This window comes from Protopterus annectens, chromosome 2.part0 (genome assembly GCF_019279795.1).
Source record: "Protopterus annectens isolate FY-2018-M chromosome 2.part0, PAN1.0, whole genome shotgun sequence".
NCBI lineage: Eukaryota > Metazoa > Chordata > Ceratodontiformes > Protopteridae > Protopterus > Protopterus annectens.
In genome coordinates, this window is record NC_056728.1 from 250,794,172 (window position 1) to 250,815,960 (window position 21,789).

The 21,789-nt window shown below is 44.3% G+C and overlaps 1 protein-coding gene across 1 annotated transcript in view; it reads right to left on the minus strand.

Annotated features, from left to right (window-relative positions):
• LOC122792730 overlaps positions 1-21,789 on the minus strand; it is a 1,288,351-nt gene that overhangs the window by 958,526 nt on the left and 308,036 nt on the right. Inside the window, exon 5 of the mRNA XM_044060312.1 lies at positions 2,936-3,042. Within this exon, the coding sequence (XP_043916247.1) occupies positions 2,936-3,042 (107 nt within the window). The remainder of the gene's footprint in view (positions 1-2,935; positions 3,043-21,789) is intronic.

Consider the following 21,789-nt stretch of genomic DNA (forward strand, 5'->3'; position numbering starts at 1 on the left):
GTATCCTCGATATGGAAAGAGACTTCAGACAGCATCATATAGGTACCCAGTTGCCTTTTCCTTAGACAGTATATCTAATCTCTTCTTTGATGGAATAACAGAGGTCACAAATGAATTGGAACACACCACAGATGTATGCTTCAAGGGCTTGAATGTGATTCAGATTACACAATTCTGAATAGAAAACCCCCTTCTCCTAAGAGTTCTTGGTAAAAACCTATAACAGGCCCTACAATTCTCAGCAGTGTGCTCTGGGCCGAGACAGAAAATGCAAAGACTGGAATAGCCGTTGTGACGCTTTTGCCTATTTCCTGTCTCACAAACACAAGTCTTCTTTCTTAGGATCAGATGTCCTAAATCATGGGGATCTGACTCTCTCAAACTACACCGTATTAACTGCCACTAACAAAATATAATCCACCCATATGAAAAACTTCTTCCCACCTGATTGAGCTCCTGGGTAGGACGAAAAATGCTAGATGATGGATGAACACAAAGTAATGCATATACTGCAGACAGGAGAAAGAAAGACAGACCTAAAAAGACATGGTCAGAATCCAGCATTATATAAGAAATGTCCTTACATCTCTAAGGGAAAGACATCTGTCCAGCCTGGAGGACGAAAAGTGCCGAGATCTGAAGTAGGACAAGCATCAGGGTTTCTGTGACTGAAGTCTCAATACTAGGAGTTACTGAAACAGTGATCTGTACCAAGAATGTATAAAGTTACTTTAAAACTGTGCAGCATTCAATGAATTTGTCACATTTAGAATAAGAGAATGTACTTTTCGAGTAATAGTACTTATGAACCTGCCCACGCTGTCGGATAAAATTTCTCTAACTGAAGGCTTACCAGCATTTCAGCACCAACTAGATAAATACACTTTAGATCATCATCATCATCTTCTTCTTTCGACTGTTCCCATTACGGGTCGCCACAGCGATCATCTGTTTCCATTTCTTCCTGTCCTCTGCATCTTGCTCTGTCACACCAACCATGTGCATGTCCTCTCTCACCACATCCATAAACCTTATTTTAGGCCTTCCTCTTTTCCTGTTACCTGGTAGCTTCATCCTTAGCATCTTTTTCCCAATATACTCAGCATCCCTCCTCAGCACATGTCCAAACCAACATAATCTTGCCCCTCTATGGCTTTGTCTCCAAACCTTCCAACCTGGGCTGACCCTCTAATATACTTATTCCTAATCCTGTCCACCCTCGTCACACCCAGTGCAAATCTTAACATCTTTAACTCTGCCACATCCAGCTCTAACTCCTGCCTTTTTGTCAATGCCACTGTCTCCAACCCATATAACATAGCTGGTCTCACTACCCTATTGTAGACTTTCCCTTTCACTCTTACAGGTACTCATCTGCCACAAATCACTCCTGACACTCTTCTTTACCCAATCAATCCTGTCTGTACTCTCTTCTTCACCTCTCTTCCACACTCACCATTACTCTGAACGATTGATCCCAAGTATTTAAACTCATTCACCTTCGCCACTTCTACTCCTTGCATCCTCACCATTCCTCTAGCCTCCCTCTCATTCACACACATATATTCTGTCTTAGTCCTGCTAACCTTCATTCCTCTTCTCTCTAGAGCATATCTCCATCTCTCCAGGGTTTCCTCTACCTGTTCCCTACTCTCACTACAGATCACAACGTCATCTGCAAACATCATAGTCCACGGGGACTCTTGTCTGATCTCGTCTGTCCATCACCATTGCAAATAAAAAAAGGGGCTCAGAGCTGATTCTCGATGTAATCCCACCTCCACCTTAAACGCATCCGTCACTCCCACCGCAGACCTCACCGCTGTCACACTACCCTCGTACATATCCTGTACCACTCTTACATACTTCTCTGACACTCTCAACTTCCCCATACAATACCCTAACTCCTCTCTAGGCACCCTGTCATATGCTTTCTCTAAGTCTACAAAAACACAACACAATGCAATTCCTTCTGACCTTCTCTGTATTTCTCCATCAACACTCTCAGAGCAAACATCGCATCTGTAGTGCTTTTTCCCGGCATGAAACCATACTGCTGATCACTAATCATCACGTCCCTTCTTAACCTAGTTTCCACTACTCTTTCCCATAACTACTTGCTGTGACTGATCAGTTTAATCCCGCTGTAGTTACTACAGCTCTGCACATCACCCTTATTCTTAAAAATAAGGTACCAAAACACTTTCTCCATTCCTCAGGCATCCTCTCTCTTTCCAAGATTTCATTAAACAATCTGGTTAGAAACTCCACTGCCATTTCACCTAAACACCTCCATGCTTCCACAGGTATGTCATCTGGACCAACAGCCTTTCCATTCTTCATCCTCTTCATAGCTATCCTTACTTCCTCTTTGCTAATCCATTGCACTTCATGATTCACTATCCCCACATCATCCAACCTTCTCTCTCTCTCTCATTCTCTTCATTCAGCAACCCCTCAAAGTATTCTTTCCATCTGCTCAACACACTCTCCTCGCTTGTATGTTTCCCTCATTATCCTTTATCTCCTATGCACATCTTTACTAGCTCGGTCCCTCTGTCTACCCAATCGGTACAGGTCATTTTCTCCCTCCTTAGTGTCCAACCTTTCATACAACTCTTGATATGCCTTATCCTTAGCCACCTCTCTCTTTGCCACGCACCTCATCTCCTTATACTCCTGTCTACTTTCTTCATCTCTCTGACAATCCCACTTCTTCTTTGCCAACCATACACTTTAGATAAAATTAAAAAATAAGCTGAAGACAAAGAATGTGGTGAAGAAAAACAGTTTAACAGTGGTTGGGATATGAGCACATTTATATGAAAAACAAAGCTGTCAATGTCTAACATTTATGATAAAATGGAACAAAGAAGTGGGTTCACAATTATACTATTAACATTTTATACACTGAACAACCCGTCTTAATATTCACCTTTTATTATTTGCCTGTCTTCAGAAGATAACTTAATATACCATCCAAGAAGCCTTGCGTCATCAACTTCTAAGCAGACTGCTTGACAACACAAATCACGCAACTGCCTGTGAAAAAAATATAATCAGTAACTGATGACATTTCTTGGAAAGTTCTACAGCCACAAGTAACAGGACAGAAAAAGACAATCATGTAAGCTGCCTACCTTGGTATTAGATCTTTGATGGCAAAAAGAAGATGAAAGGGATAAAGCAGGAAGAGTGAATGCGTAGAAACTAATGGGTCCCCTAGAAATAACCTAAAAACAAAATACTTTAAACATATCTCCCCATCAATGAAGCCATGAAAATAGTTGCTCAAGTACACAAAAACAACAATCTTGAATGATTGTTAAAATAACAAAATCCTAAAAAAGAAGTTATGTTCTTACCATAACATTCCATCTGTGTTGATCTTCATTTATTCATGACAGATGGGTTTCTGTTATGTCCGTGGAACCAACTTGGCCTATATAACAAGCTTGCGCCAGCCAAAAACTCTTGAGCTGAGATTACCCAGAGTGCCCCTTTCCTCATCTCCTCAGATCAACTTTGCCTGTAAGGAAAGAAAGTGGAAGCTTTGAGCAAAAACCCTATTCTGAAACTAGGACCAAGTCCAAACCTCCAGGAGTCTTTCGGAGGGGATAGGAAGGTGGGATGTCAAATGAATGAAGATCAACAACACAGATGGTAAGAACATCACTTCTTTATTTGATGTTGTTAATCTTCATTCACTCATGATGGATGGGACAGAATCCCTAGCTACTTTATGTCCTGGGAGGCCCTATGGAAGGATATTCTGGAGCACCACTGAGCCAAAGGATACTCTCCCCCTGGAAACCAAGTCCAATTTGTAATGAGTGATAAAGGTATGAGGAGAAGCCCAAGTGGCTGTTGCACAAATGTCATCCATAGAAGCTCTAGAATGAAAAGCTACTGAAGCAGCAACTGTGGTTGAATGCGCCTTTATTTTCGTAGTTAAACTCATTTGGTTCTGTTGACAGACAAAAGTGATACAGTCTCTTAACCATTTTGCCAAGGTGACTTTAGAAACTGATCTTCCCAGCTTGGGTCCTGAGAAGGACAGGAATAACTGGTCAGATTTTCGGAAAGATTTAGTCTTATCCAAATAGAGGCGTAATTGTCTATGTACATTTAATAAATGCAAACAATATTCTCCTTTATTTGAAAAATTTGTGAAGAAAACTGGCAAGTCAATGGATTGATTAATATTCAACTCTGACAACTTTTGGTAGAAAGGATGGGTTAACTCCAAAGTGATATTCTCTCTTTGTGGAAAACAATGTAAAGGCGTTTTACGGACAAAGCCTGTAATTCTGATATTCTTCTTCTTCCTGAGGTAATGGCTACCAAGAATAAAGACTCCCAAGACAACAACTTTATGTCACAATTGGCTGCAGACTCAAAGGGATGATGAGTCAAAGATTGTAGGACCAGCATGAGATTCCAAGGTTCAATGGACTCTTTGAAAGGTGAGATTCCAAGGTTCAATGGATGCTTTGAAAGGTGGTCTTGTATGATAAACCCCTTTCAAGAAGGTTTAATAGAGGTGATGAGATACCAAAGCAGAATCCTGGAAACCATTGTGAAAATTTGAGATGAGACAGCTGCTAACTGGACCCGGATAGTAGAAGCTGAAGCTCCTGAATGGAGTAAGGTTGATAAATACTCTAAACCGAACTGATCGGAGCTGAGAAGGGATCTACCCCCCCACACACACACCCAAGACCAAAACACAAATCTGTTCCATTTACTTTGATAAAGCTTCCTGGTGGAGGATTTATGGGAAGCCAGAAGCATTTTAAGAATAGGGAAAGAAATGTTATTCCGCCTGGCAATTACTGGAAGTGGAAAAACCAAGCTGTCAGCTTGAGGCTCGATAGGTTTGGATGGAACAACCCCTGTGGGTGTGACAGAAGTCCTAAGTTGGATCCAGAATCCATGGTAGGTGAACCAGGTGAGGTCAAAGGAAAGGGAATCAGACTTGCTGGGGCCAATAGGGTGCAATGAGGATTACTTTGCTTCTCAATGGAAGAGACTTCTTTAGAAAGTGTGGTATCCGAGGAAAGGGAGTAAAGTTATACAGTAGTCCCAGGGGCCAATAATGTATTAGAGCATCCCTCGGGAACTCCCCCACCACCACCCCCCATCGGGAGATCAGGGCAAAGTAGCTGCTGCATTTGTGGTTGGTGGGGGATGCGAATAGGTTGCAGCAAAGGTCCCTACTAATTCGACGAAACTTTAGCTTGTCGAACTACAAAAGACAGACAGCTACAGATTGAAAGAGCCAAACCGTGAACGGCCAGCGAAGTGAAAATTTTTCTCAGGGAAAGAATCTGCTTGGCCGTTAACAGAAATTTGCCCTTTACCCGATGTGGAGTGATCTCAGAGTTAGCATATTTAATGGGGGGGGGGGGCAAAGCCCCCCACTTAATTCAGGTTGAAAAGGCTTTTGTTTTAACGGCCAAGCAAATTCCTTCCATGGGAAAAAATTTACTTGGTTGATTGTTCGCGGTTTGGACGTTTCGATCTTTAGCGGTCGATCATTTGTAGTTCGACAAGCTAAAGTTTTGTCAAATTAATAGGGACCCCACAGCAAGGCTGGCCCCAGTGACAGAAACTCTCCGTTGCTACCACTGGACTGAGTGACCACTTATGAGGCAAGAGAATACATCTGCCCAGTTTGTCCTCAATCACGCTGGAATTCCAGGGAATGTGCACAGCTACTAGAAAGTGATTGGAGGCTATCGCCTACTGCAAAATTCTCATGGCTTCCCGACACAATGGGTAGGATCTGGCTCCCCCTTGTTTCTTGATATACTATATTGTCCGACTGGATAGCAAGTGTCCCCAATAGGAGAGCAGATTGGAATGCTTGCAGTGCCATAAGCACCGCCCTCAGTTCTAGGACACTGATATGCAAATTGGCCTCTACAGGGGACCAAGCACCTTGGACTGTCTTTCCTTAAAATGCCCCACCCACTCCCATCAGTGATGCGTCCATGATCACTACAGCTTTGGGCTGAGGGGGTGAGAAGGGACGACTCAATAACTCCACTTCTGGCTTCGTCCACAAATTGAGATCCTGCTTGCAATGATTTGTTATGCAGATCGGATGAAACCTAGGATGTGTCAACAGGGCCCACTGTGATGCTAGAAGCCACTGTAGCAATCTCATGTGCAGCCTTGCTGGAGGAACAATACTAATCGTTGCTGCCACTGATCCTAGCAGATGAAGGACTGAACGAGCTGGGACTTTGTCCTGAGATAGTATCATTCGTAGCTAAGATCTTAGTCTCTGAAGTCTGTGAGGCGGAAGGGCGACCAGGCAAGACCTTGTGTCGAATGTTGCTCCTATGAATTATAGGCTTTAAGCAGGTTACTAGTTTTGACTTCTCATTGTTTATGGAGATCCTTAAGGAGCTTGCTAATAGTGCAAGGCGTGAAGCAGTTGACGCTTGGTGAGGGTAGTAAGGAGCCACTTGTCTAGTTTTGGAAACACTCAGAATCCCTGCAGTCTCAGGTGAGCTGTTACCACTGCCTTACATTTGGTAAACATTATGGGGGATGTGGAGAGACCAAAGGGCAGTGCTCGAAATTAGTAGTGATTGGCTCCCAGCCAGAAGCGAAGTTACTTCCTGGAGTGTTTGCCCATTTATATATGGTAATACACATCCTGGAGATCTACCGAGCACATCCAGTCATCTTTCTCGAGAAACAGGAGGATAGACTGAACCATGACCATCCGGAATTTGGCTTGTCTGACAAACTTGTTTAGGATGCCGAAGTCCAAAACTGGCCTCCAGTCCCCTGTCTTTTTTGGCACTAAAAAGAACCTTGAATAAAATCCGGATTCGATCTGGTCTGGTGGGACTAACTGGATGACTTTTTTTGGGAGCAGTTTTTGATTTCTTGTGCTGCTACATCCCTCTGACTAGGTGGAATGTTGGGGATTCGCCTCTGTAGCCTTGGGTAAAGATCGAAGGGGATGCGATAACCTCTGGTAATTATTGTCTGCACCCAGGAATCTGTCACTATGGAAGGCCAGGCTAAATGGTGCAGAGAGAATCATCCCCCAACTCCTTCCAGCGGCATGCAATCGGGTCGCTCTTCCGGAGCGCTGGTAGGGCTGCCCAGAAAAAGAATCTCTGTACCCCTGGTTATATGGACCCACTTCTGCCTCGGAGGGGTGTTTTCCTCATGAGTTCCCCTCTCTGCCCCAGGGGTAAACTCACCACGTGTGCCACGGAAAAGCTCTTGGGATTTCCTGAACCACATCTTTCCACTTCTCTGATTCCTAGAGGAGGAATGTTGGGGAGTGGAAAAACGTATGCCCACAGCAGATAGGGTCTTGTCGGGAGTCTTCCAAGTATGCTGCACAACAAGCTTGACTAACGCATTTGCAGACGGGGTCATCCAAGAAGTAGAGGGTCAAGCACAGATGCCTGCAAAAATACAGATTCCTCAGAAGAAGGGTTGATGGGCTTCAAGTCACCCCTCTGTTTCAGTATCTCCAGTATGTCTCCAAAGGAGACATCTTCAGGGGGTGACCGTAGGGACCCTTCCCCCCCTCATCATAATCCATATCTTTGGTGAGAGATTCCTCAGGGGAATCAACGTGCTTCCTCTTGGCATGATCTCTTATGGGTTGGCTCTTCAGGGGGGACATCTGAAGAGGACTGCGAAGAGAGTGCCCTGCGGTAAGGTATCTTGCTGCTCCCGTGTCCGATGTCCCAGCAGTGGACAGTGTCTGCTGTGAGCAAGAAGGCATGTATGAATGGCATTCTGGCACCGAAGGGGCCAACTGTGAACCTGCTGAGGTAAGTGCCCTCTGCATAACCTGGAAGGCAGGCCTGCCTGAAGAGGGATGAGAGCCCAGAACAAAGAAAGACAACCTCGGAACCGGGACCACACTCAGCCCTGTAGAAAAAAATCTGTGCCATACTAGGGGTCACAGTGCCGACAGACCAGTCATGGTCTCGAGGGTGGGTTAGCCCCAATTGAGTCGTGGACCACTGGGTAGGCTCCAGAACCATTGTTAAATCAACCAGTGGAACTGGAGAAGCTGGCACTTCGATAGGCGTCGACATAGAGGGCTCCAAAAGCCGCAGGGAGGTTGAAGGAGGAATATATGTTGGAGTCTGTGGAGAAAAGTCCCCGGCTCCAGGTGGGAGGGAAGTTTTAGATGGAGTTGGGATGCCTGTAGCCACTAGGAAGTGACTCAAGTCTCAGTACGTCGAGCTCTAAAAGGCTCCTGGTGGAACGGGATGGCATCCTCAATGGAGATTCAGGCTGATCAAGGAATGGACTTTGCTACTGTCCAGCAAAGGGGTCAACTGATGGAGAATATCTGGTCCTGGCTAGTGTGTCGACCTTCAGCACTGTGGTCGAAAGACAGGAAGGTTGTGATGAGGGGGGAGAAGCGACCGGGTCTGTGGTACCATGGAAGAAGTAGTCATTGTTGGTTCAGTGGTCAAGGAAGGCACCGTGGATGGAGTTTTAGAATCTGGTGCCGGCACATGCTTCAAAGTCAGTTTTGCAATTTTTGGTTGCGGTTCTATATGAACATGGGTGTTAGTGGTTTTCAATTCCTGAGGATGAGAAGACAATGGCACTGACTGGCTCTTCCTCTTCAACTCCTTTTTAGGAGGGGTTGAGACCTCAGCCTCAGATAAAGCCACCGAGAAAGGGTTTTTTAAAAGACCCTTCAAAATTAGTTTATTCTTGCACTCAGTTAAGGTGCAGGCACTAAAGCCCTTAAAGCACTCGCATAGGGGTTGAACTTTTAAGGGTGGTACCCCCAGGCAATAGACAAAGGAGAAATGTCAGAGCTTGGCATCTTCCTGCCATATTTATCACATTGTTTGAACCCAGTAGTACCCTTTTTGTCCACCATTATACTAATATCCAAATAGTAAACCAAAAGCAATGAAAAAAGTACAGTTGTGTACACCTACCATAAATGTAGATGTTCGAGTGTCTTCACTGTTGCAGTCATAACTGTAGGGTGCTCCTGCCGGCAGGCAGCCCGAGGTCGGCCAGAATCCCAAAGTCTGGGTCCGGCGTCGGCTGTTCAAGCTAGTACCCTGACGTCAGTACGCTCTGGTACATAGCCCTCAGCCGACGCCATCTTCTCCAGCCTTTCTTGCCCTAGATGTCAGATGTCCCCATAAATCATAAATGAATCCAACAAGAAAACACAAATACACCACAAATAAAAGGAAAAGAGGGGATAGGAGGGAGGGAAACCCCGACTGCAACAGTGAAGACACTCGAACATCTACATTTATGGTAGGTGTACACAACTGTACTATGTTCTTCGTGTTTCACTGTTGCAGTCATAACTGTAGGGTGGAATCCCAAAGCAGTGAAAAAGGGGAGGAGGCTTAGAAAGAAGAAGGGGCAGCAAGAAGACCCTGCAAAACAGCAGAGGCAAAGCCTGCCCTGGTCTTAGAATACAGAGGGAGATTGTAGTGCTTGGAAAAAGTATGCACAGAACTCCAAGTGGCAGCTTCCAAGATATCCTTGGTAGGAACTCCTCTGAGAAAAACTGTAGAAGTGGCAGCTGCTCTAGTAGAATGACTTCTCACAGTACCTGGAAACTGTTTCCCATGATGAGTGTAACAAAATCTGATTCCATAAGCAATCCATTTGGAAATAGTTTGTTTTGAAATAGCTTTTCCAAGAGAACTGGAGGCAAAAGAAACAATTGATTAGATTTTCTGAACTCCTTAGTCTTGTCCAGGTAAAATCGTAACTGTCTGTGAACATCCAATGAATGCAAAATCCTTTCCCCTTTATTTTGAGGATTAGGAAAGAAAGTAGGAAGGTGAATTGTCTGATTTAAAGCCACTTTTGAAATCACCTTAGGCATGAAAGTAGGATTAGTCCTCAAGGATACTCTGTCCTGGTGGAAAATAAGGTATGGTTCCACAGCCATGAGAGCTTGCAACTCTGAGACCCTTCTGGCAGAAGTCAATGCTAGCAAAAGAACTGTCTTCCAAGATAAAAACTTAATATCTGAAGATAAAGCAGGCTCAAAAGGAGGCAAAGTAAGTTTTTCTAAAACATAATTAAGATCCCAAGCAGGAACAGGAGGGGTCCTGGGAGGTCTTAAATTCTTGGCCTCTCTCAAGAATTGTCTCACCAAAGGATAAGAAAAAACAGGAGGATCAGAATTGAAATGAGCAGAAATAGCAGAAGCATGAATCTTAATGGAAGAAAAGGAAAGTCCTTTAGACAAAAGATCCGAAAGGTAAAGCAAAATAGAAGAGAGATCAGGTACCAGAGGGTCCGAGCCTCGGTCCTGCATCCAAATACAAAATCTCTTCCATTTAGAGGCATAGGATTTCCTAGTGCTAGGCCGTCTAGCTTCTAGAAGAACATCCAAAACTTGTTTAGGAAGGCTAGAAGAAATCAAATTCCTTTGAAAAGCCAAGCTGTCAGGCAAAGGGTCTTGAGGTTGGGATGTAGTAACCGACCCTGATGCTGGGACAGAAGAGAAGGGTTCAGAGGGAGAATCCAAGGAGGCTCCAAGAACAGGTACTTTAAAGTGGGATACCAAAACTGTCGAGGCCAATTTGGAGCAATCAGGATGAGGAACTTGGGCTTGTCCTGTTTTATCTTCAGTAATACCCGAGGTAGTAGAGGAAGAGGAGGGAAGGCATATCCCGAAAGGCTTCTTCAGCTGAAGGACAGGGCATCCACTTTCCAAGCTGTTTTGTGGAAGGACCTGGTGCAAAAGCGAGGCAGCTGATGATTGAGATGGGATGCAAACAGATCTATCTGGGGACATCCCCAAACTGCAGTAATCCTGTTGAATAAGTTGGTGTCTAGCATCCATTCGTGAGGATCTGAAATGTTTCTGCTCAGGCTGTCTGCTAAGAGATTCTGTTCTCCTGGAATGAATTGAGCCTGGAGATGTAGATTCAGATTTAGAGCTGTGTCCCATAAAGCCATAGCTAGTCTGCAAAGAGGGTACGAATGAGAACACCCTTGCTTGTTGATGTACCACATGACCGTGGTGTTGTCTGTGCGAATTAGCAGAGGCCCTGGCTGCAAAAGGTTCTTGAAGGCTAGAAGAGCATTTTGAACTGCCAACATTTCCTTCAGATTGATGTGCCAGTGAAGATGATCCTTTGTCCAGGTTCCCTGCTGGCAATTGTCTAGAAAGTGAGCTCCCCAAGCATAATCCGAGGCGTCCGTGGTCAGGATTTGAATAGGTTGAGGTAGACAAAAAGGCTTTCCTTCATTTAAAGCACATGCCCTGGACCACCAGAGGAACTCCCTCTGGAGACAGGGGATCAGAGGAATCAGAATATCCAGATCGTGGCAATGCTGTGACCATACACTTTTCAGATACCATTGAAGCTTTCTCATATGAAGCCTTGCATTTGGAATCAACAGAATGCAGGAAGCCATGTAGCCCAGAGTCTGCAGGAATTTCCTTGCAGTGAGCTGAGATAGAGTTGCCAAGGTGTTGAAAATAGAAGCCAGCTGTGTTTGTTTTTCTGGGGTGAGGAAGGCCCTTTGTAAGGTTGTATTTAAGAGGGCTCCCAAGAATACCATTTGTTGAGAAGGGATCAAATGTGACTTTTTTGTGTTCACTGAGAATCCCAATAGGAGGAGAAGACGTTGAACAAAGTCCAGATGTCGAAGTAGAAGATCTTTGCTGTCTGCCTGAATAAGGCAGTCATCCAAATAGGGGTAAATCTGGATCCCCTGAAGTCTGCAATAAGCCACTACTGGTGCCAGGCACTTGGTAAAGACTCTGGGCGCAGTAGATAAACCAAAGGGCAGTACAGAGAATTGAAAGTGCCTCGAACCTGCCTTGAACCTGAGGAATTTCCTGCGTTCCTGCCCGATGGGAAATGTGTAAGTAGGCTTCCTTTAAGTCCAATGTCACCATCCAGGCATCCTGAGATAGCATTGGAATTAGTTGCTGCAGAGTAAGCATCTTGAATTTTGGAATTTCCAAAAAGGTGTTTAACACAGAAAGGTCCAGAATAGGTCTCCATGAGTTTTGTTTTCTTGGAACCAGAAATAGTCTTGAATAAAAACCTTTTCCCATCTCTGGGAGAGGAACAGGCTCTATGGCTCTCATGGCCCGAAGAGCATCCACTTGATTTAAGGCCTCTGACCATTGGTGTTTTGGCAGATCTGGCCAACCGTAAGCCCTTGGCAAAGTATGAAAGTGGAATTTGTAACCTTTTAAAATCACGTCCAATACCCATCTGTCCTGGGTAATATGAGTCCAATTTCTGTAAAAAAGAGACAGTTTTCCTCCGAGAGGGGCATCCAGGTGAAGGGGTCCTGCAGCCCAACCTAGAGAGTCATTGAGTTTGCTTTCTTTGAGATTGGGATCTGTCTTCTCCCCTCCTAGGCGAAGAAGCAGTCCATTGTCTAGATCTGTAAGAGGCCTGACCTTGGCCACGACCTCTGGAGCGTCTATATCTTCCCCTTTGAGGCCTGTCAGACGTGGGAAAGGACCAATTTTTAGAGGGCCAATTCCTGGAAAATCTAGGAGGCTGAACTTGCAAGAAATCTTTTACAGTGTGCATAGATTTTGCCTTTTCTTCCATCTTTTTAATAACTTCCTCAGCCTTAGATCCAAAAAGAACATCATGCTGAACAGGGGCATCTAACAACTTAGCCTTAACCTGTTCAGGTAAACTTTGTTCACGGAGCCAGGCATGTCTCCTGATAACAGTACCAGAGGCTGCAGCCCTGCAAGAAGCATCCAAAGCATCAAAACCACAATGTAAACTATGTTTGTTCACTTGTTCAGTAGCATGCAAAACATCCTGAAGTTCCTTATCCTCTGCACATGCAGGGAGGGAAGCAAGCTTTTGCTTTAAAACAGACAAAAGAAATTGCTGGTACTTAAACATATGAAACTGGCAATTTAAAGCCCTTACAGAAAGGGTAGCAGAAGTATATACCTTTTTTCCCCCATCTGTCTAAAGAACGAGAATCCTTCTCAGAGGGAATAGGATTTTTAGAAGAAGCAACCTTAGCAGCCTTAGAGCCCTGAGAAATAGTTTCAGGATCCGCAGAAGGGTTCTTAAATAAAAATAAATGAGAGTCAGGAACCCTATAAAATCTATCAGGCTTAGAAGGAGCAGGAGGCATGGAATCAGGATTCAAATTAGCCTCAGAAAAAGCATCATCTACAATGTCCAAAAAGTACAGTTTTGTACCAACCATAAATGTAGATGTTCGAAGATCCACATTGCTGCAGTCCTTACATATGGGTAGTCCGCTGTCCTCGGTCGGCCCGAATACCAAAGTATAAGGCTGACGTCGGTCAAGGCGCTTAAAACTGACATCAGGACGTCAGGGTACAAAAGCGCATGACCGACGTCATATCCTCAGTCTTTTCTTGCCCCAGATGTCAGAAGGCCCTAAAAAGAAAGGCCAAAACCAAAAGACAGCAAAAACCAACCAACCACCCCTGCACTAATCCTATTTACAATATTTACAATATTCACAACCCAAACCACACAACCGCCTCTAGCTACAGAGGGGAAGGAGGGAGGGTAAATTGGACTGCAGCAATGTGGATCTTCGAACATCTACATTTATGGTAGGTACAAAACTGTACTATGTTCTTCATCTCACATTGCTGCAGTCCTTACATATGGGTAGAATCCCAAAGCAGAGCTAAGGGAGGATGGCAAAACTATAAAGCATTAGGAGCTGCCAAAATGCCCTGTAAAATTGCAGTGGCAAAACCAGCCCTAGACTTAGAGTAAAGTGGAAGGTGGTAATGCTTAGAGAAAGTATGCACTGAACTCCAAGTAGCTGCCTCCAAAATATCTTTAGTTGCCACCCCCCTTAAAAAAGCCGTAGAAGTGGCAGTAGCCCTAGTAGAATGAGGCCTAATCCCAGCTGGAATCTCCTTACCATGATGGGAATAACAGAAAGCAATACAAAACCCAATCCACTTAGAAATAGTTTGTTTTGAAACAGGCTTGCCCTGAGAACCCAAAGCAAATGAAACAAATAACTGCTGAGACTGCCTGAACCCTTTAGTTCTGCTCAAATAATATCGCAACTGCCTGTGTATATCCAAAGTGTGCAAAATCTTTTCCCCTTTATTTTGGGGGTTTGCATAAAAAGTAGGCAAATGAATAGTTTGGTTTAAAGCCACACTAGAAACCACTTTAGGCATAAAGGAAGGATTAGTATGCAAAGATACCCTATCCTTATGGAAAATTAAGAAAGGCTCAACCGCCATAAGGGCCTGTAATTCAGAAACCCTTCTACAGAGGTAATGGCCAACAAAAAGCAGTCTTCCATGATAAATATTTCAACTCGGCAGTAGCTGCAGGCTCAAAAGGTTGTAGAGTGAGTTTCTCCAACACAAAATTGAGATCCCAAGCAGGAGTAGGAGCTCTACGTGGGGGTCTTATATTCTTTGCCCCTCTAAGGAATTGCTTAAACAAAGGATGAGAAAACAATGGTGGGTCACAGTCATAGTGAGCAGAAATTGCTGCAGCATGAACCTTAATAGAGGAGAAGGACAAACCTTTGTCCAGTAACTCAGTAAGATATTGAAGAGCCACACTTAAATTAGGCTTAGAAACATCAAATTCCTTTGCTGTACTCCAAAATAAAAATCTCCTCCATTTATCTGCGTACACTTTCCTTGTACTAGGCCTTCTGGCCTCCAAAATAACATTCAAAACCTGCTGTGGAAGCTGAGACCCTCCAGGGTTTAAAACAGAATATGCCAGGCTGTTAGATGTAGAGAGTGAAGTTTGACATTGAGTAAATGACTGTTCTCCTGAGACAGCAGGTGTGGAATCGAAGGCAAAGGCCATGGAGGCTCCCGTACCAGACTTCTCAGTAGTGGGTACCAGTGCTGTCGAGGCCAATCTGGAGCTATTAAAATCATCTTTGGCTTGTCCTGTCTGACCTTCAGGAGTACCTTTGGGAGGAGAGGCAGAGGTGGAAAGGCATACACATGAAGATTGCTCCAATTGAATGAGAGAGCATCCACTTTCCAAGCTGTGGGATGAAACCTTTTTGTGCAAAACTTTGGCAGCTGGTAGTTTTAGTAAAGAAGCGAACAGATCTATGTCTGGAGTTCCCCATAACACTGTCAATTTCTGAAATACATGAGGATCCAATTTCCACTCGTGGGGATCCATAATTTGTCTGCTCAACACATCTGCTAAGGAGTTCTGTGCTCCCGGCAGAAACCTTGCCTGAAGATTTAGCTGTAAACTGAGAGCAGTCTCCCACAAAATCATTGCTTGTCTGCATAGAGGATAAGAATGTTCCCCTTGCTTGTTGATGTACCACATGACAGTTGTGTTGTCTGTTAGAACCAACACCTGCCCTGGAAGAAGTAAATCCTTGAAAGCTATTAATGCAAATTGGACTGCTAACATCTCCTTCAAGTTGATATGTAGATGTTGAAGTCTGGCAGGCCACGTGTCTTGTACCCACTTTCCATTTAGATGAGCTCCCCAAGCTTTGTCTGAGGCATCTGTCGTTAAAATCTGACTCGCCTCTGGCCGGGTCACAGAGAGTCCCTTGTTTAGGTGACATTCCTGAGCCCACCACAAAATTCCTTTTGAATGCAAGGTATTATCTGAATGACAGTGTCCATATCTTGGCAGTGCTGTGTCCATACATTTTGAGATACCATTGCAGCTTCCTCATATGCAGTTTGGCATTGGGAAGCACCAGAATACAAGATGCCATGAACCCCAAGGCTTGAAGGACTGTCCTTGCAGTCAGCCTGGACTGATGAGACAATTGATGGAAGTAAAGAGAAAGATTCTTTTGTTTGTCCGGGGTCAAAAAGGCCATCTGGGATGCTGTATTCAGTCTCACACCCAGAAAGCACATGTCCTGAGAGGGTACTAGACTGGACTTTATTTCGTTCACAGAATACCCCATGCATCTTAGCACTGCTATCACATACTGTAAATGATGAAGAAGTTCGTCCTTTCCTTGGGCCAGAATCAGGCAATCGTCCAAATAAGGATAGATTTGTATTCCTCTTAGCTTGAAGAAAGCTATCACTGGAGCCAGAACCTTCGTGAACACTCTGGGCGCAGTAGATAAGCCAAAGGGCAATGCAGAGAACTGATAATGAGAAGTCCCAGCCCGAAAACGCAGATACTTTCTGCAACTGAGCCTGATAGGAACATGAAGGTAAGCCTCCTTGAGATCCAGAGTCACCATCCAGTGATCTTTGCCCAGCAGAGGTAAAAGCTGTTGTAACGTCAACATTTTGAACTTGGGAATGTCCAGATATGTGTTGAGGATAGATAAATCCAAGATTGGTCTCCACGTGTTCCCTTTCTTTGGTACTAGGAACAGGCGAGAATAAAATCCTAGGCCCACTTCTGGCAGAGGGACCGGTTGTATGGCCCTTATTTGAAGTAGCAGAGAAATTTGTTTGTGAGCCTCTAGTCTTTGCTGAGGAGGAACGTCCGGCATGCCTTTGAAAGGAGGCAAGGTATGGAAATAAAACTTGTAACCTCGGTGTATGATATCCAATACCCATTTGTCTTGGGTAATCAAATTCCAATTTTCCTTGAAGAGTGCCAACCTTCCTCCCAAAGGAGCTGCCAGGCAAGAAGGATCTGGCAGCTGAAAAGGTAGGTCATTGGGCCTGTTTACGAAAGGACTGGCCCCTGCCCTCACCCGAAGATTGTGCAGGTGAACTCCTGTTCTAGGTCTGAAAGAACTCTGAGCTCTGCCCCTACCACGTCTAGATCTACCCCTAGACTGAGAATCATAAGAAGGATACGTCCACCCCTTAGCAGGCCAATTCCTACTAAACTTTGGAGGCTGTACTTGCAAAAATCTTTAACAGCCTGCATGGACTTAGCCTTGTCTTCCATTTTCTTCAAGACTGACTCCACAGGTGAACCAAACAACACATCAGACTGTAAAGGAGCATCCAAAATCCTTGTCTTAACATGGTCAGATAAATTCTGATCCCTCAGCCATGCGTGCCTGCGAAGAACTGAACCAGTGGCAGCCACCCTAGACGAGGCCTGTACAGCATCAAAACCACATTGTAAAGAATGCTTCCCACCTGCTCTGAAACATGCACCAAATCTTGTAACTCTTTACACTCAATGCCTTCCGCCAGAGCATCCACCTTAGACTTCAATTGAGAAAGAAGATAGTTTTGATATTTCAACATATGAAACTGGCAATTCAAAGCCCTCATAGCTAGGGTAGAAGATGTATAGACTTTCTTTCCCCATCTATCCAAAGCTCTGGCCTCTTTATCTGGAGGAACCGGATTTTTTACAACAGAGGCCTTGACACCCTTAGGTCCCTGACTAACAGTTTCTGGGTCCGCCCTAGGACTCTTATAAAGATATTTATGAGCCTCAGGCACCCTGTAATACCCATCCAGTTTAACAGGAGCAGGAGGCAGAGAATCAGGATTAAGTGAAGCCTCTGCAAACACATCTTCCACAACATCCAGAACAGGAGGTATAGCCAAGGGCCTATGCTGGGGCAAAAGCAAAAATTCCCTAAGCCTTTTCCTGGAATCAGAGAAGTCCTGACCTTCCCACTTAAAATGTTCCCTCATGGAATGAAGAGTCTCTGAAAAAGAAAAATCCTCTGGAGGAGAAGCAGAAGGAGTTGAATCATCTGCATCAGAATCAGAATAAGGAGAGTACTCCTGCAAGTCTTCAGCCGAAGACTCAGAAACATCCGAAGCCTGCTCAAAACTCCCCAACTCTGGCTCCACCCTAGGCCTCTTATCAGGAGGGGGCAAAGAACCTCTAATCAGAGTAATCAAATCTTCTGCCATTTTAAGCATGTGCTTCTTGGGCACAGACTAGGTCACTAGGAGTGACACCAACAGAAGCTAAACCTGGCCTGCCTCTGGGAGAAGCCTTGGAAACAGAAGGAGAGGGCCTAACCACCCTAGGAAGGGAGGGGAGTACAGTAACTTGGGAAGCCCCTTCAGCCTGACCTGCCTCCTGAGAGGCCACATCCTGCAATATCAAAGTCTCCCCCTGGGACTCCAGAGAAGCCTCCGTCGGAACCACCGGTTCCACTGACGCCTCTAAAGAACCGGCGTCCGGAACGGACGACTCTTCTTGCCTGGGTTTAACTGCTTTGTCTTTGCGCTTCTTGAAGAAGCGGCCGGAGAATCCGACGGCATATTATAATTGCACCGCTTCCCGAAGACCAGCCTAGCACAATCTAACCTTCGCTTAATAGTGCGCTTATTGAACCTAGCACAAAAGCGACACCCAACAACGTTGTGCTCAGGCCCCAAACAAGGAATACACAAAGAATGATAATCCCTATGCGGTATCGGTTTCCCACAAGAAATACAGTTATTCACTTTTTCTGACATCCGGTAAAACACTGATGCAAGAAAAAAACTAAATATTCTAACGGGTACTTAGCCAACTTTGATTCGGTCTGAAACTCCGAACTCGAAAAATTTCAGAACGCCGAACGGCACTTGCAACGCTGCTTCTGCATCGGACCATGCGGCAAAAAAGACTGAGGATATGACGTCGGTCATGCGCTTTTGTACCCTGACGTCCTGATGTCAGTTTTAAGCGCCTTGACCGACGTCAGCCTTATACTTTGGTATTCGGGCCGACCGAGGACAGCGGACTACCCATATGTAAGGACTGCAGCAATGTGAGATGAAGAACATCAGGAGGGATAGCTAAAGGCCTATGTTGAGGAAGAAGAAGAAATTCCCTAAGCCTCTTCTTGGAAGTAGAATACTCCTGACCTTCCCAATGAAAATGTTCCCTCATCTCATGCAAGGTTTCCCCAAAAGAGAAATCTTCAGGCGGAGAGGCCGAGGGTAAGGAGTCCTCAGCATCCAAATCCTCATAAGGAGGAAAAGAATAGTCCTGATCTGAGGAAGAGACAGAAGATACAGAAGCCTGATCAGAGGAATCCAGAGGAACATCCTGTCGAGGCCTTTTCTCATGAGGGGGGTGAGAACCCCTAATCATTGTAAGCAAATCTTCAGCCATCTTTAATAATTGCTTCTGTGTCCTGGGAGTAGATTTTGAAGCAGCTTGAGCAGGAACTTTAGACTTAACAGGAGTCTTTGTCTTTGCCTTTGCCTTAGAAATAGTGATGTGAGTAGGCCTGAAAACCCCCTCAGAAGCCGGTACCTGCACAGCGGTTCCGGACCCATCTGAGGGAGCGACGTCCGAAGGTCCTGCAGCAGTTAAAATCGTAGGCCTTGATGGCTCCCCATGGGAGTCCGTATCGGCCATCGGTTCAGAAGTGGCGGACGACAGGGGCTGCAAAAGCGTCTCACTGACGACAGCCGAACCGGACGCTGGCTCCAGCTGCAACGAGTCCTGTTTGGACCTCGGAGGCCTGTCTTTGTCTTTGCGCTTCTTTTGAATTCCGGTAGCGTCCGACGTCATTCTATAATTGAAGCGTCTGCCAAATTAATTTAGAGCCCAATCGTACCTGCGCTTAATAGTACGAGAGTTGAACCTGGCACAGAACAGACAACAAGAAACGTTGTGGTCAGGGCCTAAGCAAGGTAGACAGTAAGAGTGGAAATCTTTATGAGGTATTTGTTTCCCACACGTTATACAATTATTAACTTTTTCCGACATCGGAGGAACAAGAAAAAGATTCCCCAACGGGGTACTTAGCTTTGAGAAGAGAAGTAAGAACTTCGGACCGACAACAACAAAATACGCTGTTCGAAAATCGCCAACCAACGACTTGCGAGCTGCTTTCCACCGCACGGCAAGAAAGACTGGAGAAGATAGCGTCGGCTGAGGGCTATGTACCAGAGCGTGCTGACATCAGGGTACTAGCTTGAACAGCCGACGCCGGACCCAGACTTTGGGATTCTGGCCGACCTCGGGCTGCCTGCCGGCAGGAGCACCCTACAGTTATGACTGCAACAGTGAAACACGAAGAACATCAGCAATTCAATAGTAGCATAGATATACTGTCATGATAGCCACACACACACACACACACACACACACACAAAGAAAGGATTTTTTTTTTTTTTTTTTTTTTTTTTTACCAACAATGGTAAAAGCAAGAAATACCCAAAAGTGTAATGGGAACACAGGAAAAGAGGAAGGGCTAAGATAAGGTTTATGGATGTGGTGAGAGAGGACATGCAGGTGGTTGGTATGACAGAGCAAAATGCAGAGGACAGAAGAAATGGAAACAGATGATCCGCTGTGGCGACCCCTAACGGGAACAGCCAAAAGAAGGTGATTTTTTATATATATATATATATATATATATATATATATATATATATATATATATACATACATACACACACACACACACACACACACACACACACACACACACACATAACTATATATACATGGATCCGTACTCTTTATCGAACGGCCGTTTCACCAAACGTGAAATGGCAGAGCCCACTTTCGTGAAAGTGCTTTTTACCGATAAAGCACTTTTGTGAAAGTGTGCTTAAATAAGGATGAAAATGTGGTGAGATGGCTGTTGAGATCATAGCACAGTGAGGATAAAGGAATATTCCCTTTTCCCCACTGTAATGCGATGTCAGAGTGAGAATATTGACATAGGGGGGTGCAGGGGGACTCCCCCCCCCCCAACGTAATTGTGAGAATTGTGTTTGTTTTTTTATAGTTTTTTTTTAACATGCTTTAGCTAAAGTGCTTTTTCGGTGAAAAGCACTTTCGCTAAAGTGTGTTTCGGCCGATGTGGTTTTGGTTGTTTGAGCTTTCGCTCATTAGTACAAGATATGCATATATATTAGTGGAGGCATGGTAGTTTTACTTTTTCTAAACACAAGTTTTTTTTAAATAATATTTTTGAATATACGAGTATTAAGAACAATTTGTATATAGAAAAGTCATACTGATGGACTACCAGGAACAGAGGCCTAGGGCAACTTTAATTAAGCATACAATTAAAATGGCAGAAACACAAAATTTGAAACAATTTTTGGACAGGTTAGCCACAGATGTGGATGATTTATCATTGTTTAGTATGTAAGGGAGTGCCCTCCCCAATGAAGTTAGTTCTAAAACTACTGGATTAGAGCAACAGTTTGTGGAACGGGTTAACAATACCAAAAAGGTACGGTTTAACTTCTGGCATTGTAAGTTGTTGAAAGCTTACTTATAAGCAGAAACTGCTCCTAGGGGCTTAAGAATTTATGTGGAACCAGGGGTAGGGTCTGATAATCAGGAATTTAAAAAAAAAATGGTGTCAGGTACAACAGATCGCATCTAAGATGTTTATGAAGCTTTTAATAGACTATTATGAACAGCAACAGACATTGTTGTCGTCTAAGTTGAATGAATGCTTTGAAAAAACTACTAGCCATGCAACTGAAACTAGTTATCCGGATAAATATGTTAATTATGTCAAAAAAATAAATACATATGAAAAACACCTAGAGGAAAAGAAAGGCCAAAAATACCAAAGGGAACTTAATAACTACAAAAATCAAATTACTTGCTCTTGGAAGAAGGTAAAAAGAACGGTTAGGTTTTCTGACAGTCAAAAGAGTGGTAATAGGCCCAAAAAAAGAGCTAGATCTATATTAAGAAAGAACATTGATTTCTCTAGTAATTCTGAGTCGTCATCTGGGTATTCGAAAACTGATACTAAAAATGAGGGAATTGAACCCCAATCAGTGATTTCCCCTACACCTAAGAGACCCAGGGGCCCTTTAGGAGGGGAGGCAGAAAATAAAGGCATAGAAAGGATGGAAGAAGTGTTTGACGAGATACTGGCAACATAGCTGATGGTTCTAGGGTTTCTATTGAACCCTATGAAGCTGAAAAT